The 26,631-nt window shown below is 40.1% G+C and overlaps 1 protein-coding gene across 2 annotated transcripts; it reads right to left on the minus strand.

Annotated features, from left to right (window-relative positions):
- Positions 1-1,483: 1,483 nt before the first annotated feature.
- B3GNT2 (UDP-GlcNAc:betaGal beta-1,3-N-acetylglucosaminyltransferase 2) lies at positions 1,484-26,361 on the minus strand. 2 transcript variants are annotated; one of them, XM_050893861.1, is made up of 3 exons: positions 26,269-26,361; positions 5,066-5,123; positions 1,484-3,960 (listed from the first exon to the last, which is right to left on the minus strand). In XM_050893861.1, exon 3 carries the CDS (start codon positions 3,949-3,951, stop codon positions 2,758-2,760), a length of 1,194 nt encoding a protein of 397 aa, XP_050749818.1. In that variant the 5' UTR covers positions 3,952-3,960; positions 5,066-5,123; positions 26,269-26,361; the 3' UTR covers positions 1,484-2,757. The 2 variants fall into 2 exon arrangements, with proteins under 2 accessions (XP_050749818.1, XP_050749819.1); XM_050893862.1 differs by lacking the exon at positions 5,066-5,123.
- Positions 26,362-26,631: the final 270 nt, after the last annotated feature.

Below are 26,631 nucleotides of genomic sequence, written 5' to 3' on the forward strand. Positions count from 1 at the left end.
CGTTGCTTCTTTTGGTTGCATTCCATTTCCTTATCTCTGTTCTTAGTTATTTCACTTACTCTTTACTCCACACACTCCCAATTCTTTGTCAAGACCATTCTTTCTCCATGGGAGTGGACCGGAGACCCAACCGGACAGTACAGTCACCGGTGCTTCTCCACACCCAGAGTAAACAAAACTAGTCTGTCCAATTTCTTCTCCAGTACCTTTTACCTATTTAGCCCGCTGGGGCCACCCCCTCAGACTTTTCCTCTCCCCTCTTTCTCTTCCCTAGTCATTTCAGAAGGCGGGCAGATGCTTTCTCACAGCATTTCTCCTTGGCAAGTACCACTCAGCCTGTTGTTCCTTATTCTCAGTTGTGTCCTATACAAGAAGCCTGTTTTTAATCTCATGGTTACAGGAAGGGTATGAAGTAAATAATCAACCCTGGCACTCCGCCAATCCCACCCATTTCACTAACAGGTTAATATCACTGTTAATATCACTCCACCCTATCCTACTCATACGACTTAATTCTTGGGCTCTTTTCCTGTCCCTTTGTTTCTGCAACCTGCTCTTGTTTGTGTTTGATCCTTCCCTGGAACTCATCCCTACCTTTAGTGCTTACTTGCCTCTCCTCTGTCTCTCTCCGCCCCCCCCCCCCCCCGCCCATGTCTCTGCTCACCCACAGTACCCTCCTTTTCCTCTCTCTCCTCTAGTCCTTGAAGACTCTTAACACCACATCTCTACTTGCATTCCCCATCATCAGCATAACTTCTTTTCTTTCACTTGGCCCAACCTCTTGACAAAAATCCCACTAATATTTAGAAAGAAACAGGGCGCTTAGCATGGCTAGGAAGAACAGAATAGGAAGTAACACATGTGCAGTAAAACCTGCAGCTCTTTCAGAAAGGTGTTCCTGATGAGAAATTACGACAAGGCACAGGGGCCAAACCTCATGGCACAATACCAGAGCACAGTCTGTCTTTAATGTATCTATCCTGGGGTCAACATGAACATTTACAGAACAGAAAGGTGGAAGACTAGACCACCTCACTTCTCCCCAAACAAAAAAATCACCACATTTGTTCTTCAAGGTAAACGAAGGAACAAGAAAGCAGGTGAAGAAGCCAAAAGAGTTGTAGCTGCCAAGTTATTTCAAACAAAAACTAAAGTGCCAGCCATTCAATCCATTCCTTGACTCCTTTCAGTTGTACATGTAGTGTTATTGTACAGGCAATTACTTCTGTACGTACTATTTTTCCTAGGGCACTTAATGTTCCCTTGCTTTTGCCAGAGTTGTCCATCTATTACAGCATCTAACAAATCCATGCACAATTGTGACAACATTTTCTTGATAGTCGGCCACATAAGTGTTACAAGAAAGTTGTCGAATAAAGCCTTTTGCTTCTGAACTGCTGAAATGCATTGTTGCTGAATGCCACGCAGTAGAATGTAACTGCTCTGTAAGTCAACGTTGTCTCAAATGAAGCATTACAAGAAATATTTAAATCACATTTTATTCTTCTAATTCAAAAATAACAATTAGCTTTATTTAACATGTTACACATCTCACGGATTTAAAATATCATGCTCTATTTAAATATCTGAGTGACAACACTATACAAATAAAATGTTACACAAAATATATTTAAGAAAATGTTTTGGTCTTCAATCTGAACAATAAATAAACAGGCACTTCTACATATACAAAGGAAGCAACCGCTATTTAGAATAACTGTTATAAGCAAGATGTGGAAATACAGAAGAAGATCCAAGTTTTGAGAACATGTTTAACTCTACATGAGACATCATGCAACTTCAAAGTTTGTTTGTTTCAAAATCTGAAATTCTTAGGATCTGCACAATTCTAGATTTGCTACCGCTTTATAGGAGATCCAAACCATGCTCTCATAAGCAATGTGCAATTTCAGCTATTTGCATTAAATCAAGCTACCTGATCACATTTAGTGCCAAAACAGAAAACAAGGACTGACCAGAGTAGCTTTTCACATAAATAACAGGAGCAACAAAAGTCAGCTTTACCTCATGTAAGCTTGGGGCAGACCTAACTGTATCTACTGCCCAGCCCCAAACAAAATCTGTTCTTCCTTTTCCTTATATATTCAGCACTTTTATGGGGTGTTTCAAACAGTATTATGCCTTTTTTTTTTTTTTTTTTTGGTAAAAAAAAGCATCATCTAATAAAAGGGTAAATCCTTCAGACACAGGCACACTTTGCACAAAAGATCGTAAGTAAAGGAGAAAATACTGCTCCGGGGTGCAAAAAGACTGAAAATTATAAATTAAAAAAATTCAATAGTTAAAGTCTCATAAGAGTGTTTCATACTTGAAGTAAAACTACATTCCTCCAATTTGTGAATTTTCAATTTACAGTGGTTTCCATACACCCACACACAAACACTACTCAAGGAAAAATTATCTTCCACCATCACAATTAATGAAAGATGCATTGTAGTAGGCAATCCGTTTCCAATACAGCTAACCAGTCACTGACAGCTACTTAGATCCTTGAAGTCCTTTTTAAAATTAATTTAAGACAAATATTGAAACATAATGACCACCAGGACAGTGGAAAAGTCAGGACCAAGTCTTCAAGCCATCCCCTCAAATTTTAGTATTATTCTCATTTTCAAAATTACAGGAAAAAGTTTCCAGAGAAAATCAAACTATTAAACAGAGCTTCAATGGTCCACCAAGAAAGCCAGACCCAAACTTGGAAAGTTATTTGGACTTAAGACACTTATGCACATTACTTTAACAATTTAAGTGTGGATCTTGCAAGCGTGTCCAAATCTTAATCATTTCTTGAGGTTTTCTACTATGTACTAACATTAAGTTTGTGTAGGAACATATGTTATTTCTGTATTTCTCTTCAATATCAAATGTTTTGAAGCCTTTGTGTTTTTCCGGAGCAAGCCCAAGCTTCTGAAGGCACATTCCAGTATAAACATCATCAATAGGGTAAAGGAGTACCTGGTCAGATGCATTATTCAGTCTTAATGCCAGATCACCAGAGTACAGAAACCCACCGCCTCCTGCATATGGAGGATACGAACCTTCATAAACACTTTCTGGGATGTAGTACTTCAATTTTTTTTCTCTATGAGGTCCAGCATCTTTGATCACATCGCCTACAAATAAGTCTTTGGCTTTGTCCTTTGATAAGCTCTTCAAGTAATCCAGGATCTGATGGGTATTCACAAAAACATCATCATCACCCTTAAAAATAAACTGGACATCTGCGCAACTGCTGCTGACCCACTTAAGAAAAAGCACCTCTTTCAGAGTTAAATTGAAGAAAGTGTCTCTGTAGTTCCAGAGGAGAATGTCTTGGTGGGTTTCACTCTCAAATTTTATCATGTTTGAAAGATCAGGGAAATTATCCTCTGGTGGGGTCTGTCCAAGTAAGAAGACCCTTTTGACTGTCACATCCCCTGATTCTATTTCCTTGCCCCAGGATTCCCTAATTGCTTGCCTTCTATCAAAATGGGGTGTAAGTGACTTAATAGCCAGAAGCAGAAAAGGTTTATGTTTGCACTTGTTTGGCTGATCCATTAATAATGAATAATTTCTACATCTCAAATAAAGTAGAAAGTCTTTGAATCTGTCTGGCAAGTTTGCAAAGTCACTAACCTCTGAAGGTACCCACGGGTCAGGGTCACAGGAACTGAGAACACTCGAGTTAGAAACTAAGTTCTCTTCCACAGTCATATTGGAAAGCAAGGTCAGAATAGGGTTGTACAGCAGTTCAAGCTTCTGTTGCTGTTTGTTCCAATAAGCTTTGTGAGGAGTATATTTTCTCCAGAATTTGCTGCGTGGTATAATAACACGGCCTTTTGCATTCTTCTCTTGGCTGCCACTTTTTGAGACTTCCACAATCACATAAATAAAAATGTTTACCATCATCAGAATTCCCAGCAGCTTTAATCTTCTGCGTCCAACACTCATTTCTCATATCTGGAAAGAGAAAAAAATGACAGATTTTTAGCCTTCTTCCTATCAAGTTCTTGATCTCATAAAAACAAAAACTACTTTCAGATGAAGAATGTGCAAGTTAGTAGCCTAAAAACAGAGGTTACCTACACCCCAAAAAAAGCAAAAACTAATCTACCTCTAATACACACACACCTACAGCTAGTAGGGTTTGAGGTTTCATCAGCAAACAAGAAGCTGGTAAGAATGTAAAATTTCCATTTGCTACTTAGGAATTTTACATAGCATTTCACTGTGTGTCTAAATTAGCCAGCAGTTTTTGCTCCTCATTTAAATCTCCTTGAAACACTTGACTGTATAATAATTAGAATCTGAGCCCTCAGCTTGGCAAAGGCATGCAGAGAAACTTTTTTTCCTGCTAGTAAGGTGAGCTTAAGGGTATAGAATAAATTGCTATACGACAAGGTCAGTTATTTTTAAATTAAGTTTCAAGCTTTTATACTTGCACTCTTATACCTTCCAACTACATAATAGGCAGAGCTGAATTTTAAAGCATACAATTAGTTTCTGTCCATTTCACTTGGCTTTTCCTTGGGAGAGAGGCTGACAAAACTGGCCAGCTGCATTGCTGGTATTCAGATATCTACAGACAGAAAAGGACATTAATTTTGATCCCCCCCCCCCCCCCCCAACTGGAAAAGGAAATGAATGGCAGCAGAAAGTGAAAGTGTAATTATTCCTAGGAAGGAAAAAGAAACTGAAAACAAATCAAAAAAGGAGAGGTTTCCCATATATACGTAAGACCAGGAATAGTAAGTGTACCTCTCTTTGTTGTAGCAAATGTTATTCTGTGACCCATCTGCAGTTTTTACTGAGAGAGAAAATGGATCAATCTCTCTTTCTTCCACAGCTGTCAGAATGAAAGGTGCACAGTACAAGGAGCCACATGAAAACAGTGTGTTCCTCTAAAGTAGTGCTTATCAACCTGTTTACTAGCCCAGGGGTATATCAATGTACAAGCTACACAAAATTTAAGAAGCCATTCTAAATCGGGAAGTCAGACTAGAAAATAATTCAGAATGAATAAGAAAGTTAGTAAGATTACATTTAAGTCAGATATGGAACTCACTGTTGAAGACGCTTTCATTTGCCAGGAGTATAAATGGTTATTGGAAGACCAGAAAAACCTAATGAAAGAAAAGATTTGTAACCACTGTTAAAAGCCCAGCTGTAAACACTGCCTCAGAGGTCCTGAAGTCACAGAGCAACAGCAGTCAGGAAGGTACACTTGAGAAGCACACCTTGTACTTGCTGCTCTTTTCATTTTATTTCCAGCCATCACCAGACACCAGAGCTAGACTGACCTTTGGTCTTCTGGTTTGACCAGTCTTACTTTCTTTTACTCCTCAGCAAGTTAAACACAAAATTTAGTAAGAAAGCAGCAGGTAAATAATCAGTAATCTTTTTTTCTCATTTGACCCCTGGATTCTCATTAAATCCAAAGGGGGGAGGGGAGGAGTATTTTTGAATTTAAATAAAAAGCCACTCCTAGAAACAATGGACTACTCAGAGAAAAATCCCTATTCTTCCTTCATTTGACCTCATGTACCATCTGCTTATTTATCTTTGTATACGCTCAGGCCAGGATCTACTTTATTTAATGTCCTGTTCTCAGCCAGCTATGAAGTTTGCTGTTCTAATTTTAAAGTAGTGTTCTTCTATACCTCAAAGACAAAAACATACTTGTGGTCAGTTTGATGTGACAGTGCCATCATTTAAGCTAAACAGCTGAACTGTTAGAAAGCACTGGCTGGCCACACAGAGTTCAAAGAAACTTTATCTTCCTCTTTCAACTGCCACAGCAGCTTCCACTAAAAACAGATCATTATATACTATTTTTCTTCACTTCCCTTTCAGTACACACAAAAATACTGGAGAAGCAGCTGTCCTGTGTTTTGTACTATTCCATGCAGTTCAGCATGCACATCAGTGCTTATCTCTCCTGTCCTCTATAGCACTTCTCACTAGAACAACGAATGAGGTGGTATTTGACCTATGATCCCAGGAGTCCCAAGACAAGGGGGTCTAGCTAACAAACATAGGATTGTCAAGAGCTCAGCCAGAGCCTGATTTTCCAGGACATGTAGCACTACACAGCCCATCTGTCACAGCCCCCAGCTACTAAGCTATGAGTATGGATGCTTGACCTCAGACTGTTCTGAACACAATGAGACACCATTTGCAAAGACTTCATTTCAATCACTTAAAATCCTTCAAATCACTAAGTCTTTTGGGTAAGCATTCAAATTCTGTAACTACAAGATCTTCCTTAATCTTCCTGTTTTTCACTTGTAGCCTTGCAATCCCCTGCAGCAAATGAGACAGGGATCCTACACAGAAAAATCTCCATTTACTGTTAGACTTGGTATAACTTTTCATCAGAGGTATAACTTTTCATCAGAAAAAGTACAAGTCTGGCAAGATGACAGTGGTTCCATCACATAAAGCACGGTAAATGCTATCAGTCCCACATGTAAATACTTCCAGTATAATTTTCAGTCTCCTTTTTAAAAAGCTATCCAATATGGTGATAAAATTAATATTGCTGAGAAAAGATAAGTAACAAGTGACATTCAATATCAACACAAATAAGAGTTTTATAAGACACTGTCGTGGTTTAACCCCAGCCAGCAACTAAGCACCATGCAGCTGGTCACCCACTCCCCCCCAACTCAGTGGCATGGGGGAGAGAATTGAAAAAAAGTAAATTCGTGGGTTGAGAAAAAGACAGTTTAATAGGACAGAAAGGAAAAAAAAATAAAATGACAACAATAATACTAAAAGAATTAGAATATACAAAACAAGTGATGCACAAGGCAATTGCTCACCACTTGCCGACCGATACCCAGTTAGTTCCCGAGCAGCGATCCACCCCTCCCGACCAACTCCCCGCAGTTTATACACTGGGCATGAGGTCATATGGTATGGAATATTCCTTTGGCCAGTTTGGGTCAGCTGTCCTGGCTGTGTCCCCTCCCAGCTTCTTGTGCCCCTCCAGCCTTCTTGCTGGCTGGGCATGAGAAGCTGAAAAATCCTTGACTTAGTACAAACACTACTTAGCAACAACTAAAACATCAGTGTGTTATCAACATTATTCTCATACTAAATCCAAAACATAACACTATAGCAGCTACTAGGAAGAAAATCAACCCTATCCGAGCCGAAACCACGACAGACGTGAACATCCCCCCACAATTTTGCATGAAAGCATTCTTCTCTTCCATAATCAAAAGCTATCTATATGTGTTTTTATCAATTCGTTAAGAATGTAACTCATTAAGAATATCAAACCAATACTAAGGGCTACCAAGTAAAAAAGGGATAAAAACTGCTCTGTTAAAGCATCCTTTTCCTTAACTAGACAAAGACAGGTTGTATTAAACACTTATTCATAGTGTTAGATTGAGGTTCCTGAACTAAAAGCAATCAGAAGGCAATCAGACTTCAGAAAGGCTATTTCTATAAACTGAAATAGAATCCTCAATTTTGCAGTTAATATGTATTAGCTTTAATCATTTCACCTGAAGACAGGAATTGATAAAAGGATGCCAGTTTGGCAATTCCACATCAAGTGAACTGGATTTATCACAAAACACAGTATTACAACCCTCATCACAATGGGGGTGGGTGTGTGGGGTGGTGTGTGCTGCATTTGTAATGTTGTTGCTAGTGGGGGTTTGGGGTTTTTTGTTTTGGGGTTGGTTTTTTTTGGTTTTTTTTTTTTTTTTTCAAGTAAACACCCACAGCCCATGACTCAAGGCAAATCTCATTTCCTCATCTGCTTTGCTGACACTGCAGTGATTGACCAAAGTGCCAGCAGGATGGAGACTTTGTGCACTGGGCAGCTTGCTAAGGAGCAGCATCATAGAGTACAAGACAGCACCCATTTCCTACTTGCAGCTTAGCGACAACAATCTGGACAGATCACAAGAACTTTCCCCTATTCCAACAGCTTCTTCTATCAGCATTAATATTACAAAAATTCCCAGCTGCCTCCTTTGACTGCTGAGGATGGAAGATCTGTTAGGGAAGCCAAAAACAAACTAAAAGTGATCTGGTTCACAATTAAATCTGATGCTTTTATACTAGCTTTGCTGAAGAACTGAGATGAGCAGTACAAAGCAATACTCTATTTGAAAAATTCCTGCTGCTTTAGGTGTTAAAAAAAGAAGAGGCTAGAACACTTAGCTAGCTAGCATAAAAAGAAGAACACAAGAGTAAACACTATATATTGGTAAAGCAAATCACAGTACACACAGAATCTCAGGAACAGAAAATCCTGCAGGAATTTATTCCAACTTTAGTGGGTAAGGTGAAGAGAGTTACCTACACTCAAAGGTGATCTGATGCACAGGTTTTCAATGTCTGTTTTCAACTTCTCAGCTACACTGATATGAAGACCATTTTAGCAATCAGTTCAAGTTTGTATAAATCATCACATTTCTGCTTATGCAACTTCCAGCTGCACAGAGTTATGCGTCAGTATCACCGCATACATAAAGCCCAAAAGCCTTTAGAAAACAACCATGTGGCTAGGGAAAAAAAAGGGTTAACATTAACCATACTCTGGATAAACTAAGGTTCTGCTACAGATACAGTATTTGGAAAGATTGATTCTGCAGAAATGGGGGGGGGAAGGGAGGAGTTGCCCTTTTCAGCTCCACTCCACTCTTACACTTCACTGCAGTCAAAACTAAGGTATTGATAGAAGGGAAAAGATTTATGGAGCCACAAAAGCAGCACTGGGATCAAGAGACAAATGGAAAAGGCAAGCCAGCGGAACCTGGGAAGAAAAACAGGTTCACTGTGGGACCAGGCAGCAATCAATAAAACAAGATGAACCGCAACAGAAGAATGAAAACAGATACTACAAAGAAGCCATGAGCTACCAGAAAAGATTCCAAATGCCCAAAAAGTTCAAAGTCCAAATAACATTAATGCAAAATGGTGAGAAACTGTTCACAGGTTGTTTTTAAACAGTTTTATTTTATGCTTTATCTCAAGAGTGAATGCATTCCAAAAGCCTACAAGGAACCTATTCAGAAGTCTGTAAGAGTTGGTATGAAATGAGAATGAGAATCACAGAATCACTCTCCTGAGCTGGAAGGGACCCATGAGGATCATCGAGTCCAACTCTTAACTCCACACAGGGCAACCTGAAAGTTAAACCATATATCCAAGAGCATTGTCCAAATGCTTCTTGAATATTGAGTATGTGCACTGCATCCAGTTCCAGGAATTAATTACGCAAGAGACGCTCTTTTCTGGAGGCAAGAATTTACCCAAACAGGGGCCATGATGCCCCCTGACAAAAGACAAGGGTTACATCTGGAGGACGCCAAGCTCAAGGACAAAACCAAGAACAAGCACATCTAAGTGTACCAGCCCCTAACTAAGGGCACATGCGATACATCAGTTTGAGCTTCTCACATTGGAGTTAGGATCCTGCAGAAGAATTCCGATTAGCCCTGTTACAGCACTTGATTTTCTGTGACGACTTCACAAAATTAGTATGTGAAACAAGTGATGACAGTTTTAACTTTTTTTTTTTAAACTGATGCTACTAAGACATTGCTATGCACAAAAACAAGCCTAAACCTCTACTGAGGTTTAGCTGTAGGAGACAAAAATGCAAGAGGAAGAAGCAGATGTTGCAAAGAAGTGGCTAAAAACCCAAAGTATATTTAGAAGTTCAGAAAAAGCAATCCTCTCTAGGATAGAGACAACGAAACACAGTGGATTCAGATGGTGCACTAACTAGTCCTCTATAGCAAGATGTCAAAACAAACACACCTAGATTTGCCATCACTGAGTGCAGCCTATGATCAACAGGCCAATCAATCCAAACAGGAATTCTAAAGACTTGGAACTTGCTTCAACATCCAGATTTTGGCAAATGCTGGACATTGCCCTGAACTACGAAGTAGTTTTTCTTTCCTACAGTTTTTAAGCGAGGCACTACTTCATTTCAGTTGTAGATGTTACCATAGATGGTAAAAACCTTCAAGGTAGGACAGGCAGGTGCTCTTCTGGAAATACCATCAAAACAAAGGAGGGCATTGATAAGCATGAAAGCAAGGGGCAAATGGATAAATTTTGACAGTCAATCCTACCAATTTTACCAATGAAGCAACAAAAAAACTCCTTCCTGAGAAGTCAGACCAAGTTTGTATCTAACTGTCCTGGTTTCAGCTGGGATAGAGTTAATTTTCTTCTTAGTAGCTGGTACAGTGCTGTGTTTTGGATTTAGTGTGAGAATAATGTTGATAACACACTGATGTTTTAGTTGTTGCTAAGTAGCACTTACCCCAAGTTAAGTATTTTTCAGTTTCCCACGCTCTGCCAGCAAGCAGGTGTGCAAGAAGCTGGGAGGGAGCACAGCCAGGACAGCTGACCTGAACTAGCCAAAGGGGTATTCCATACCATGGAACATCATGCCCAGTATATAAACAGGTGGGAGTTGGCTGGGAGGCGCAGATGACTGCTTGGGCATCGGTCAGCGGGTGGTGAGCAACTGCGTTGTGCATCACTTTTCTTGGGTGTTATTTTTTTTTTTGTTATATTCCTTTTCATTACAATTATTATTATATTATTATTAGTTAGTATGAGATTTTATTTCACTTTAGTTATTAAACTGTTCTTATCTCAACCTATGAGTTTTACTTTTCTTTCCTCCTCCCCACCCCACTGGGAGGGGGGAAGGGGGAAGCGGCTGCGTGGTGCTTAGTTGCTGGCTGGGGTTAAACCACAACACTAACTTATTTCATTCTGCTTATATTCAACAAAATGCCCACTGAGTGTTTAAAATACCAGAGGATTAACTGCTTGCTTACATATTAACTGAGATATCATAAGACAACTTGAGGAACACCACTTTCCTAAATGAGTAGAACTTTCTTTTTTTCCAGGTTTCTATTTAGCAACCTGAGTATCAAAGAACCATATATTCATACACCAAATATTGATTATATTTGTTGACTGTTATTGATATTTAAGTTCCTAACCAGTGAAGTCTCTTACTAAGATGCCCAATTGTTGTACATTGAAGCTTCTTCTGCAGCATGCTACACGCTGTCTCAGTCTCTGTAGAGAGACAAATATCCATCCCAAGCTCCCCCTTGCAATGCAATAAGAGTACACCTATAGCATGAAACTGAAGAACAAGCCTTCAGAAGGCAGCTACAAAAGGGAAAGCAACTGTTACCTCATGTGTCTTAATACTGACAGAAAAGTCATCTTCCTTGCTCTTAAGTACTGAAGCACACAATAAATTATGCAATCAGACAGATTGCTGGTGACTATTTAAAACTTAACACCTAAAAAGGTATTACTTGTTATTGCAGGAGGGCGCCATCATTTCCCTTTCATCATTTAAAGGAGTAAATTTTAACACCACCACCACTGGGTACGATGCAACGCAACACTACTCAGCAAGCATCCTTAAAAGCTGTTTCAGGTCAGCAGGTAGGTTCACACAGCACAACCTTGAACAGCGCAAGGGTGTTAGCTTGCGTCCAAAAGGCAGCGTAGCCTGTGGTAGCACAGTGACCCGTGCTGCATTCCTCTGCACAGCACGGGCATACCCACAAACTCTTCCAGCAAGATGAAGAAAAAGCAGTATTCCTGTTTATTGCATAAAAAAGGAAGGTTTCAGGGAGCAAAAGACAGGTAAGACAACAGCCATTTTCAAGGTTATAGTTCTATTTAAAAAGAAGTTTAAATGGTGTTTCTAGATGTACCAAACATCAATTTCTTCACTCCAAGACCAGTCCTTTGCTGTTAAAACATTCTTCCTTTATGCTTTCACTTATGAATGATATCTATTAATCTCAAATCTCAACATGAAAGCTCAACAGCAGAAAAAGTAAGCTGTGACTACCAGCGAGCAGTCTCAACAGCAGTGTATCACACAGATTTGCAGCTAAGTGAACAACCCAAAGCAGAACTTCCTTAAAACAGCTTGAATACTTAGCATTGACCATTAACAATTCCCCTGGGAAAGGAATACCAGATAACATGATGTGGAATACCTCAGGTGGTGTTCCTTCCTACACCGCATATACCCACAAGAGCATTCCTGCACCAGCAAAGTGCTCCACAGCAGATGCAGCCACAGTAGCAAATCTGTACTTCAAGGCACTAAAGCAAACGTAGGCATGCTCATGCAACCCCAGAATGAAAGAACCCCAATATGTTTAACCAGACTACCTGCCTCAACCATTGCCTCTTGCAGCAGTTCCAGGCTGTGGATCCACAAGCAGCTGAACCGATCTAATTGCCTAACCCCTCCTTTTGATGGAGACTTTCTCCTCCTCCCTTTCTGACTCCAAGAACTCAGGCCCAATCCCTCCCTCGCACTGGCTCTGGTGCTCTGCCAGGCCTCTCCATAAATCAGTTCCCATCACTAACCCAGCAGAAAACTAACAATGACCAGAGATGCACACCAGATAAGCACCACAACAGCTACAGTGAAAGCAGAAAGCAGAGAGAAGAAGAGCAGATAGATCTCCCCTCTTCAGCAGGGATGACAACACACCAGGAACCAAGCCTTGGTTCTGGATCCATAATCCCTTCTACCCTCTAACAAGAGGCTACCTAGCATCATAGCAATGACAACATTACACTTACACCCTTGTGCAGTCAGTCATGTAATGCCAGTCTTTGAACAGATCATGCAGACGAAAGGTAAAACATCTAACTTTTCCACCTCCTTCAAGTCTGACAGAAGCCATGACCTTTAATTGCAAATACTTGTATCTTCTACTGAGGCCAGGAGTTATGCTGTATTTTCTAAGTGGGCTGAGTAACCTGTCTACATTATTTGACTGCCAAACCCAAGCATTAAAAGTCCATTTACTCACCTGGGCTGACAAAAGATAAGGTAATCCTCATTACCTGTAGGTATTACACCTACCACTCTACTGGTTCAGGACTAAACTATCAGGAATCTGGCAAAACGAAGCTGTAATTCAGGTACCTAACAGATACCACCGCCTTTCTCTCTTTGCAGAGACTAGCTATAACTGGGGCTACGGCAGACGTGGATCTCGCCACGTAACTTCATTTTGAAGCTTGATATCCCTTATAGCAGTTGTACATGCAGCACAACTTCTGGTAGCGCTAGCAATAGTGACACTACGGTTCTGAAGATAATAATTTTAAAATTATTATTAAACACATCACAAGCCATATGCACTCCCTCTAACCTCCTGTGAGATGCATCAGTTCTGTTCAGTGACTCAAAAGAGATTCCTGGATTGAGCAACACCACAGTTTTAGAACGTGAAGTTGTTAAGAGCCCCACGCTGTTATAGAAAAGTCTGTGCTACTTCCAGCTTTAAAGTACTTGAACACGCTATTTATTTTTCTAACTACACACAATCATATCTCTTTTTCCCCTCAGAACTTTACACAAGTCCACTTTTACACAATAGTAATTAAGAACATCTTAAGAACTGGCAAATATCAACAGATATCAGTATTCTGCTTCTGCAGAAGCATGTCACAGGGTTTATCACTGAATAACAGTAAGTGTTTTCTGTGTTCTTCAAACACCAGTCTGAAACAATGTTCCAGCTGGAGGAAAGTTACCAAGATAACACCACACTACACAAAGCATCAAAAAGTGCAATGAAATTCAGAGCAGTTAATGTTTATTTTAACATTAGTTTTAATTAATTGCATATACCTGCTTTGAGCCATCTTTCAACATTTTATTTAGTTTTGGGAGAAATACTATTCTTCCAATATTTTAATACCAAAAGACACCAGTGCAACCTGGGCATGGAATTTCAAGATCCAGGTAAATAGCAAGATTGGGGAAGGATGCACTTGTATTTTCCTAAAACGCAGCCTGAGGCATAAAGAACTATAAAGAGGATGAATAAAAGCCAATCTAACCTCACATTCTGTTTCCCACTAGTTATCTTCAGCATATTTGCATATTTTCCTCAAAAAAAAGGGAAAAAACCAAAACAAAACAACAAAACAAACCCACAACAAAACAAAACACAAAAAAACCACCGAAAAACCCCACACCAAAAAAACCCCAAGGGTACAGTGAGGCATTTCTCTAGTAATACTTCCGTGGTTTTCTGTAGTAAGGTATTAGAGGGCCAGGAACTGCATTTGAACCATGTTTAACAACGGTTATTGAACCTAATCTCACTTTGTCCTATCCCTCTTTGAACTCATTTATATTTTCAACTTATGAATTCCACTGGTGATGAATTCCTCAATTTTTCACACAGCGAGAACTTGGAATGACTTGCTTTTCTATTACCACACAAGAGGGGAACCCTCGGAAAACACAAAATAACAAAAAAATTACAGTTATTTTCTCTATGTACATTTGCCATACCAGCTATATAATGAACTTTTATCCGTCCTCTGTTCCTTCTTTATCACGACAAGAATTCCTAGTCATTTTATTTCTGGAACTATTTTGCATTTCTGACTAACCTTGTCTTCCCCTCCACTTTTATTAAGTCATTTTTGATACGGCAACAACAACAAAAAAGCGTTTAGTACTTAAAGCTCACAAATAAGAATTTGTGGAGACTTTTTTAGAGCTATACATCAACGGGGCGTGGTATAAGGTGCAAGTCAGATAGTATACTCAGTCTCGCTAAACGTAAGGAGAAAGAATTACTTCCAAAATAACCACAAAATTTGAGAAGGAACTCTTTCCCACACACATCTCAGGGTATTCCCATTAGCTTAGAAAGCTCTCATTTAAAACATCCACACATGTAACTGGTTGTCCAAGACCCTCATGTCAGTTGGATGATGCTGAGCTTTTGCCATTTAATTTTTTAGGCTTTCCTGATTTTTCCATCTTCCCCCCCCCCCCCCCCCCCCCGATTTTTTCATCATTGTCTTGTGACCCATATGAAGTCGGATCTTCTCAATTCAGTTTTCAGCACCCACAAATTTTACCACTAAAATTATCACAAATCAACACTTATTTTGGCTGTCTGGTAAAAAGATTAACTGGACCTGAAGCCTCAATGTTCGTAATATTACACTTAACTAACCCAGTTACTCCCAGACCATGCCCTAAAATTTAAGGGAATGAAGCATACACTGCACAGAATCATAGACCATTTAATCAATTTTGTGCTACACTTTAAAAGTTACTTTGCTTATCCATGCCATAACTCTTTTCCCAAATGGATTCTGGCCCTCTCTTCTGAGATGGACTGATGAAAACAAGTAGTAAAATCCTCATAAATATTAAAATCAATCTGAAACTGCCAGTGTGAGTGTGAAAGAGGATTGTTAGACAGTTGCCAGTCTTCCAATGAAACAAGCATTTTTGTGGTCATCTGCTCAATTCACCCTTTGCCTTAAAGGTATTGCTTCCTTGCTACTCACCATTTTCCACTCCACCTGACTCCATGTGCTCAGCCGCTTCACAAACTAGCTTTACAGTAGCTACAATAATAAACTTGGGCCCTCGTCAGCTCTACCACTGTTTTATCTTATAGGTTACAAACTCGGCAGTATCTTTTCAAGTCTGAAACTGGTACAGAAGGATTGAAGCCTCTTACATGAAAGAAAAAGATCTCCAAACTTCAAGCATTGGAATTACCCTAGGCATAGATAGTGACAAAGCTCTCCACTGTCCCTCCTTTTCTGATAGCCCATTTGTAGCCCTATTCCTACATAAGGGTTTTCAAATATGCTTTTGTTCTTGCTTTGAAATAATGCCTCTGAGCTTCACTGGTAGTTTTCAGAGAGTTCTACATTGCCCCTCCCCAATTACAACAAAAACTTCTGCAGCAGCAGCAATACTGGAGCTACCTAGAGACTTCAGGAAATGATTGCACCGTTCATTCTCAATTCATTTGGCACATCACATTTGCAGTCACAGGGATAAAAGCTTACACCCAGCTTCTAAAAATATGCTGAATAAACATATGTCTGCACACAGATGGGTGAAAAACCCTAGTTTCCAACTGAAATGGTGTTAAAAAAAGGAAAATATATAAACTGTTGCAACTTCCCCACACAGAAAACGTCTCACTCCATGTGGCATTTAATCCAGTATCCTACAGAAACTCTTTTACTTTTTTTTTTTTACTTAATATACTTAAGACAAACTGATCTAATGTACATGTACTATTCAATCCAATGGTAATTAACTGGTTTGAATAAAAACCTTTAAAATGTTGTAACATAGTACTCACAAGGCCCACTGTTTTAAACATCAAATGAGGCCCGCAAACTATTTTCAACAACCCGAACTTTTGCCATCAGTCAAGGAAAAACTATGGTGAAAATGAAAGAACATATTTCTAAACTTTGACTGACTTTATCAAGCGCTAAAGCAATAGTCCATATCTGAACAGCTCTGTTCTCATTCATTCTTATAGGAGCTACCATATTATGAAGGTGACATTCCAAGAAGCCTATTTGGATTATGTTTCCTATGGCGGTTGAATGCAGCAATTAAGGAACAGCCTTAAACAGTACGTAAGGTGGAAATCAACATCACCGTTGCATTTACTACTTCATAAATAAAAATGATTTTATAAAAACATCTCACAAACTTATTACACAACATACGAATCTTAGAAATGCAAGAGAACATAACTTTATGCTTTACAGAGTTTTAAGTGCAGCAGTACATAAAATACATGGCATTTTCTCTAAATACAATCTAGAATTGTAACTCACAGCCCAGTTTTGTGAACCACTGCTGGCTTGCAGAACAGAAGTTACTATTTTAACTACAGAACAGGTAAATATTTTTCTCCACTCAGGCTGATAGTGACTGTCATCTGGCACCATGTAAATACACACAAAATGGCTTTATTATGTCAGTTATACCATCTCATTCATTTCCTATGATCCACAGGGCAACTTCCAAATATTCTAGACAGCTGCTTCCAAAAAACCCTGTGCAATTACTATAGAAGGAAGGCACAAAGACAGTAAAGTCATCAGGCACCCCCCACGAGCTACAGTTCTGAAGTGAAAGAACAAAGCAAGACTCCACTTGCAGCCTCTCAAACCTCATCCAAGTCACAACCACAACCAAGTAGAGAGAACACGTTCCAACAAGGTTCTTCTACAGCATACGCCAGATTTGACCACACTCCATCACCAGGTCTCGCCAAGACTCCAAATCGCGTGGATTAAGTCAGTCTTCATTAGGTAAGAACAGAGTCCTACAAGCTTGTCAGTAGACAATCAGGTTATCATCGAAGCCAACTCTAGGTGCAATACAGACAGACACTGCAGCTATCTGAAGGGACCTGTGAGCACTACAAACACGTAAATTTCTCAGACTACTACTACCTAATGTCAGCAGGTTTATTCTCTGCAGAGTCTGGCTTCTCAAAACAATCAGGTAACACACAACATTAAAGGCATTGCTCAAAGCAGTTATGTCAAGATGAAACTCAAGAAGTTAACTTGTCAGAAGCTGCTACAAAAAGGTGGGGAAATCCCTGCTACATTAAAGTTTGTAAAAGCATAATGAGAATCCCAAACTCCCTACCCCTAATAGCCTACTTGACTGCTGTCCTGAGACTACTGATGTCAGCTTCCAACTGTGGTATTAAGACTGAATAGTCCTTTCATTTACTGCTGAATGGTAAGTTCTGAATATCAGAATCCCAAAGTCTTCAGAGTAAGTTATACTACTGCTATGTTTCCTGTCACCATTTTGACTAATTCCAGGTGCTTTCCCTCTAGCTCCTCAAACAGGAAAGAGAAGTTACCAGAATACCACCTTTTAAGGTACACTACTTAAAATAACATCTATGAAACAAAAGTTTTGTTGACTCTATATTGCTGCTTAGAAATACTGCAGCAACATCCACAAAGTTTGCATCAAGTTATCTTTATGAAGTAATTCAGGACAATAAAAACTTATTTTTAACTTCATTAAAACCAGTTTATGTGAAATTCCTGCCTGACAGAATACTTACAGATGGAAGAGATACCACCAGATCTCCACTATCTCAAACTGAACGCTTCCAACCCTGAATCAAACTGATAGTCACAAAACCTTCAACTGGAGAGTGATCTATTTTTTCATCCATTTTTAATTAGAAAGTCAGCTACCAGTAAATCACTCAGATCACCTCAACCCTGTCTATATTTTAAGTTATTATAGGTGTCTCTCACAAAAGGTCTGGGTTTAATTAAGAAGGTATTTAAATATTGTGTACCTATTGAATTCAATGCAAGTTAGGCCTAAATATTTTTTTACCTGTTAAAATTAAATCCTTGGATTGGCTGAAAGAATGTTTGATTCATATCTGAATTGTTTCAAGTGTCCCTATAGAAGATCAAGGTATATGCAAGAAAAGCCCTCCAGTCATTACGAAAAGTTTTCTGTAAACTCAATCCCAGGTTTAATGTATATTCCAATTTTCCTACTGGTATAAACTACTTGAGTTTGATCATGATTTTCTACAGGGATAAAAAAGCAACAGAGCTCCACATGTACACTACACTTACATAAGGCAATTTAAACCACGGCAGTGTCCTATAAATTAGTATATTGTGCTAATATTACCAGTCTATACTGGCATACCTGCAGCCACACTAAACATCTATGAAGGTGTTCCTAACTGCACGTGAAAAAAAAGTTGTGATAAAAAAAGTTTGGTTTCTTTGTTTAAGAGTAAAAAGGGTTTGGGTTGTTCATTTTGTTTTGGTTTTTTTTAGTAATTGAGACTTCACACTGACAACTGAGGGTAAGATCTCAACTTGCTATAAAAACTAATATTAAAGTTTAATACCTCAGTATTTGAGGGCCTGCGGTAGTGAAAGTGACTTGTTTTTCCCAATCCAGTATACAAAAAAAAAAAAAAAATAAATCACGTGTCATTCTAAGGTCAGTTCAAGCTTCAGAATTATGACATTGTGCAATTTGTTAGGAATAACCCACAGCTGCCAGTTTCTGATTTACGAACTTCGGGTTTTACGTACCTTTGAGAAGGCTTCAGCTTGAATGAAAAGTAAATTATAAAGAATCAAGAGAAGAGGTTTAACTGAGTGGCAGCAGAGAAATATTTCTTAGAAGAAAATTAATTGTCATTCATCACATCGATTACAAGTCAGCAGGTACAGTTCCATGGCAGTTTAAAACAGTTTCAGTCACGGCTGACACATTCCTGTAATTTATTCCTTCCCCTATAAACTGCACAGTCCCATCCCACCTTTGCACTGATTTGGCTGTGGTGAGTCAGTTCAGCGAGCTAAAGAGGACGATAAAGAACCTAGCAATAAAGCAGCAATTAGTTTTCAGCTGGCTCACGTCACTAGATTTGCTTGCCACTGTGCTGCACAAACATGAGTAACAGTGCAGGAGAAGAGGGAAGACTCACGAAGCCAAGACCACAGCAGATCCTATCATTCAGTCATCTTAAGCTTTCACATACCAGCACATTGCTGCTGCAGCCTGACACTACTGATCTCGTCTCCACCACAGAGGTCCCACATGCAGGGCCAGACAAGCACCAGCACTGGTCCACCAGAAGCAGCTAGCCTTTAGGCAACCTCAACTATAACAAGACACACCCTGGGGTTTGAATTTCTGTAACACTTTTTGTAATCAAGTCAGTTGGTTAGCTCTTGAACTAGCATGACCCACCCATCTCTGCTACTCCTAGTGTGGTCTGCTGTGGTACCTTCCTGTAATTATCAGAAAGCTAAAGGAAGTGGATAATGAACTACCTTCCTCCCAGATACTTAGCATGTGGATCAATGCTCGTTCTGGTAATAAAGAATGAGTAGGTAACAGGTTGAAAGCATCAGTTGGGTTTGCAATGGACATTTAAAAAGATAAAGTCTGCTGGAGAGGCACTGTCTTTCTACTTACTTTTGCACTGTATTTGAAATAAAAGAGGTGATTTAGTATACCTATTCCCAAACAAGACAATTCATCTCCTCCTGGCATCTCTTCCAGCCTTATCTTAAAACGAGCAATTACTACTGCCTTAATCATATTCCAACCACCTTTATGTCTGCATAGAGAGCATTCACTATTTAGCCAACTAACAAAACCGTCCTTTAAGCACCATACCTCAAGTCATCAAAATTTTACCTCTACTTTGTTTTCTCACCCACATTAGAGTGTCAGACATAAGCCACACTACTAAAAACTACATTTCAAAAGCAAGGACGGTATAACTTGGTGTGTCAGATGAGGTTACTGCCCCTGATAACCACTGCCCTTTTGGGTTAAAAATAAACAGACACTGGTTTTCAATTTGACTTCCACGAGTTGCTACCTTTGCAGCCAGTGGCTGGGTGATGGGATACACAGCTCGGACAGTAATCTTCCCTGCCATCTCAAGTCATGTTTCCCTGCAAGTGCTGAGAGGTTTGTCAATCAAAAGTCAATTCAAACCAAATTCATACTGTGAATATTCAGGTCAGAGTTCTGGGATCTGCCTCTGAATTTACAGTACTGAACTAAATAAGTGTTTAAGAATGCAAAACCTACATTTTAAAATGCAAATACATGAAAAGACTTTTGGCTTTAATTAGTTTTGGTTTCAAGTGTAATTAACAAGTACAGGGAAAAAAAGTTTTTCATCTTTCTGAAGAATTCATTTAAAGTTCAGAAAATCAGTGGAGTTGTAAGTAGGGAAGTTCATTTTCCTCCTTCAAACTTGCAAAAAGTAAGAAACTTGATAGGCTGGTATGAGATCTGTATAAGAAAAAGGGAACAATTTCTCCAGCAGTTTTAGGCAGCTAAAGATGCATATAAGTACCACGAGGATTTTGTAAAAGATCTTTAAGCAGGTTAGGCAGCTAACTCCCATTTTTATTAATGGCAGATAAGCACCTAACCCGATTAGAGACTTCTAAATCCAAGCAGCAACTTCTTCTGTACCTGTTACCTGCACACAAATGCGAAGTATCATCTTCTACCTTTGAGAGTGGTTTGAGTAATCAACTTTAAGCTCTTTTGCATGTCTTTTAATTGTTTTTATTCAAAAGCAAATCAACATTAAGTTTGCAATAACATTCTCCATCTCAAAGACAGCCTTCCATCACAATTTTCTAACATTCAAATATCAGATTAAAAAAATATCATTGCTCAAGTAAGATGAAACAGCTCTAAATTCAGGGTACAGTCTGACATTCAGCTGCACTGCTCCTTGAACTGAATTAAAAAAATCCCACCCTTCCCCAGTCCATGAATTCCCATATTTGCACAGCTCACTGTATTACATTACATATAACCCCAAAGACAAGCAGAGAGGTTATTTCTCAACCCACTTGGTTCCTCAATTCAGTTCACAACACAGCTGCACAAACAGCTACGCCAGTACAGCAGACCAGGGGTGCAGACAGGAGCACTGCTTTAGCCGCTATGCCTCAAAACTGCACCAGCCTACAGAAGGATGCTATCAGCAGGAAACCCGGTGCAGGCTGAATGACAGGTGTCTGTGGCAGGAAGCCGAGCATCCCACGTGCATGTGCACCTTGGCGGGGCACATAAACTTTCAATACCACACTGCTGCTGTGAATTTCATACAAATATGCATATCCGCTGGTGGTTCATAAACCATTGAGTCACTGAGAATTAATCTTTTATAGAAAAATAATAAAATCACCTCATCCACCAAAAAAAAAAAAAAATCAAGATTTCTTCCTCGTTTGATTTAGTTGACTTACAAATTAAGTGATTTAGCCAATTCACCCTCAGAGTAACTCTTCTGTGAGCTTAAGATGAAGCAGCTGTAAATAACTTCTGAAATTTAGCAAAGATGAACAAAACTAGTTCCAAGTTAAATGCTTTTCAACTCTTACTATTGTATTTCTCTCAAACAACAAAGCTTTCTTAACCAACTGCTGATGAAAGTGTTTCATCAATTCTCCCTTTAAAAATCTCAGCACCACACCCATCACATACTGGGATTCTTTTCCTTATTTAAATGCTAACTGCTTCTCATGAGACATTAATTCATTCTTTTGCACAGTTCATCACAAGACATTTCAATGATCCAGTCTTTTCACTGGGTTTTACATGATCTGGAGACTTGGGGAGCTTTACTTACTGTCTTTTAAACCCTAAAAGGCCCAATGAAATTGGTGAAAAAGATATAAGAGAAGTGCAGGATCGAGCCCAAGATACCTGTCAGTTCTTCCTAAGTAAAAAGCAAAATGTGCCTGAACAGATCCAAGATATTTATTCCCCAACTTTCAGTTAGCGACTTGTTCATCCTGTACTAAAATGATGGGAAGAGCCTGTATTTCATTGTATCATCATCATCATCTTTTCTTGGTTATTTTTTGCTGATTTTTAAGCACATAAGGACTGTGCAATGCAACTCTGAAGTAGTAGCAGACTGATAAAAACATCTAAATATAGGTATGTGAGGTCAGAACATGGCATAACAGGGAGATTACATTAGTAATTTTTGTTAACTGCACTTACAGGCACAAATTCTTCTCTAAACCATATGAAGCACTTGTCTGAATATAGCCTACGACGCACTAGAAACATCAAATACTAATCCCGTGATTTCTCATGCACACAACCGTAACAACTGCACCTTCTTCCTAAAGTAATTGTTAACACTTTTGGTTAAAAATGTTATTTTACAAACAACCATTAGGGATTAAAATTGGGTATACCTGAAAAAGATTTTAAAAGTTTAAATTTGAAAAGCAAATGGATGCCTACTTGCTTCAAAATTACTGATATACTTCTACTGTATAGTAATAGAAAATATAATAAATAGTCATACTAGGAAAAAAATCCCAAACTGACAACCTATGAAAGGGACAAAGATGGTTTCAAGCTTTTGGAAGGTGATCAATCCTAATGGCCTTCCAGAAACATTAACATGCAAACCAGACACGTTAAAAGCCTCGTTATTTTAATGAAATACATCTTTTTTCTATATTCCATGCTTTCTACAGAAACACTCCAATCCAACTAAATAAAACAGATTATTAAAATCTTGTTGCCACAATAAGTATACTCTTGCCAATAGCTTCCCCCCACTCCCCCACTTTGGCCTATTCTTGGCAAGTTTTAGAATTATACAGTTTAAGAAGCTTTAAGCGTGTGACAAACCTACAAGAAACCTACCAGGCTGTACTATTTAGAGTGCAAATGCTTCAAATGAAAAAGAAGAAATTAATGAGATTTTTACAGCAGAAAACATAACCGAATCCAGTAAAATACAGGGATCTGGAACGTCAACCCTTGATGCGTTTCTGACAGAGCTGCTCAGCGACTTTCCATCAAAACCCACAAGTCTGACAGCACACAGAAAAAGCCCATCAAGTAACTAGCTCTGTGAAGCTGTCTGAAGTAAAGATTTTACAAGACAATTTGACACGTATTTGTCAAAAATGAAGTCATCTGCTGAAAAAGAACAAGTAACCAAAGAAGCTGGCTGAGGATTTTAATTGATACTCTTCAATCTTTTTCCTCTCCTTTAGTTAATTTGGAGAAATACGGCTATACAGATTTCAGTCAAGTACATGTATCAATGACAAGCCATCCCTGCTTCTTCACTGTTGTGATAACGACAACATTGACTGTGGTAGGAGACATATGACTATGTCCCAACACGATCGGCACCGACATAGACTGTCTTTTAACACCACCATTTGTTCTCCAAGTGGTTTCACACAGCCAACAGGAAAAAATCACTATCAGAGCTAGTCCCACTACAAAAATAGCTGCACCAGGTGGCAGTAAAATGACAATTGCTAAGGGTCTTGGCACTGACAAGTCACCATGGAGGAGTACTCCTCTGAAAGACTTCATTCTCCAAGGAGTCTGATGGGTAGGGCAAGAAGATGAAGACTCAAATCCTGCTTTTTTTTCCTCCATATACAGTGTAACTTATTCATGCAGACAATTGCATATATTTGTCAGCACAGAATACAAAACCACTTTATCCACTTCTCATTTTTCATCAAAGCCTTTCTGAGCAAGCACTACTTTTATACTGATGTCCTCAGCAGCATCTTCATTACCCAGAAGTATTTAAGAATATTAACTACTTAAGCTCCTCCTAAATTAGGAGGAGCTTACAGGCAATAACAACAAAATTTTTGACCACCAGTGGTATTGTGTTCATTAGGAACAATCCCTAGGGAGATTAGTGAGCTGTATCTATTGTGACACAGGGCATCGGACGGCTAGCTTGCACTCCCAGTCATCTAATGCATGACCTTCAAAACAAGTCCCTTCAGCATTGTTACCTTGCCACTGTACCTCGTTTTCCATTTTCCTTGTCTGTTTATAGTACATGGGGAAAAGAAACAAGCAAAAATCCAAGCAAAACCAGTTTATAGATGGCATAATTTCTTAAATTCTAATTTTTGATCACCTTATGCAGTGTCTGTAGCTTCCATACAACAGTATTGCATATCTCAGGTAGAAATTCATACATTCAAAGCAAGCAGCAAAATCAGGGTTTCCTTTAAGGTAAAAGATTTTGACTCTAAATGACAGCATTATATTTTTAAGTATACGACAAACATTCTGTATTTTAATTCATCTCCACTGCAATATTGTTTTTTAAAGAGTCTATTCTCTTTTCAAGTTGTTCATGGCCCTGGAAAAAAACATTAGAAATTACATCTGCTGAACAAGAAAAGCTGATTCTCCGTTTTGTTTCCTCCATGCATTTGGTAATAATTCAGAGCTGATTCAACTCCTCCGGTGGTTTCAACAGGCACTAGGCTGGGTCACTAAGGTGACAAGGTAGCCGTGGCCAGCAGCCAGTTCCTCGGCTCGTCATTTGAACAAAGCACCAACTGTACCACTCACCGGAGTGTCATCTGCTTCCCCACCCGCACACACACCCCTCCCTGACAGCATGAAAATCTGACGCAAAAGCGGAACTGCAAGAAGAACATGAAACCGTTTTAAGCAACTTTAAAAGAGAACTACATTCGAGGCTGTCTCTCTTTAAGACAGGGGAGGAATAATTAACCAGAAATTTCCTCAAAGGAGAACGCTATAATCATGTTTCCTCAACAACTTTCAGATTACATATTTAGCATGTAATTTATGCATGCATCCTTCCACAGCCAGATTAAACTCTTCTATGCCCAAACTCACTGTGTTCAAAATAATTTAAAAAAAAAAAAAAAAAAACACCACGGGGAAAAAACACAACCAAATCAAGTAAACTCTTAATTTGCATAGTTAAAGCTAAACATTAGTGTTTAATAATCAACTCCAACAGCACCGAGCATTTTGGGAAGTTGGACTAAAGGGTTACTCAAGTAATTTTCACCATAAATTTTTGCAGGATGACTAATGAATTGTGAGCTGCAGTTTGGCCACAATCACAGAAAGTAACGTGAGGTCCCCTCCTGATGGGGTACAGTATGTCTCAGGAAGCTTAAAGGACTAAAAAGCATCATCTCTTGAAGGAGCACATATATTCAGGCCAGCTCTAGCAAAAATCATTTCCCCCCTTTCAGGTTCACCGAAGTCCATACTTTAGAGCCACCACCTCAACACTACACTGTAACAGCAAAATCCTAACGCTGCGCAGATATTCATAATTAACCTACTCGGTTACAGCCTGCTAATTAGCTGACCCCACGAGCTGTGCGAGTCTTCCAGCTCCGCCACCACCCCCGAAGAAAAACCCGACGGCCGCTACCGTGCCCGCGTTCTCCCCTCCAGCCAAGGAGAGGATTGCAGCAGCACCCAGCACTGCAGCAACCCTACGTCTCATGTTTTCTCTGGAAAAAGCTCACGGTTTCAGCATCAACTCCTCCTCCCCACGTTTTAAAAAAAAAAAAAAAAAAAAAGGGGACGACGACAAACATACGGTCATTTAACTCGGGTGAGCTGGCCTAAGTTTCATCCATGCCAACAGATTGCGCCTCTGCCTTCCTCTCACCGAGTTTGCTGCAACATGTGCCGGCTGCCGATGCTCCTGTGCGCCAGGGTAGAAATTTCGCGTCCGCGTGGTTTAACCCCACCCTTTCCACCGGCTGTCACCTCCCCCATCGGGGGGGGGGGGGGGGGGAATAATAATAATAAAAAAAAGCCCCCCAAAATCCCAAACAAATATATACGTCTACGACCGTTCGCCCCCCACCGTCTGCTTGTAGCTGTCAGTACACAAATAAGCTAGGGGCTACGGGGAAGAAACCTCACGATCTGGAAAACGAGAGGAGGGAAAAATTAAGTTAAAAAAATATTCATTTTTTTCTCCCGCCCCTCCTCAGCCCTCTTCGCAGCGCCGATCCCCGCCGCCCCGAGGAGGCAGCGCTGGCGGGGGCGGCAGCCGAGCCCCCTCACGCACGTACCTTGCCAGGCTGCCGCGGATCTCCGCCGGGGTTCTTCCTGCCGCCGCCTCCACATCCACCATGCTTCTGTCCGGCCGCGGGCTGCCTCTTCGCGGTGGGGGTCCCTCCCCTCCACCGGCGCCGGCCTGCCGCCCTACCACGGCCCCAGCGGCCGGCGGGGCTCCATGCCGCCGCCGAGCTCCGCCAGCCCCCGCAGCGGGCGGGGGCTCCGCACCTGAGGGCGATGCCGGGGCGGCGCCGAGGCAGCCGCGGAGGGCTCGTCCCGTCCCGCCGCCTCCCCGCGGGACGGCGCTCGCCGCCGCCCTCTCCTCAGGGCTGGCCGCGCCGCGCCCCGGCGGAGGGGCGAGCCCGCGGCAGCCCGAG

Source organism: Gymnogyps californianus, chromosome 3 (assembly GCF_018139145.2).
Source record: "Gymnogyps californianus isolate 813 chromosome 3, ASM1813914v2, whole genome shotgun sequence".
NCBI classification, from domain to species: Eukaryota; Metazoa; Chordata; class Aves; order Accipitriformes; family Cathartidae; genus Gymnogyps; species Gymnogyps californianus.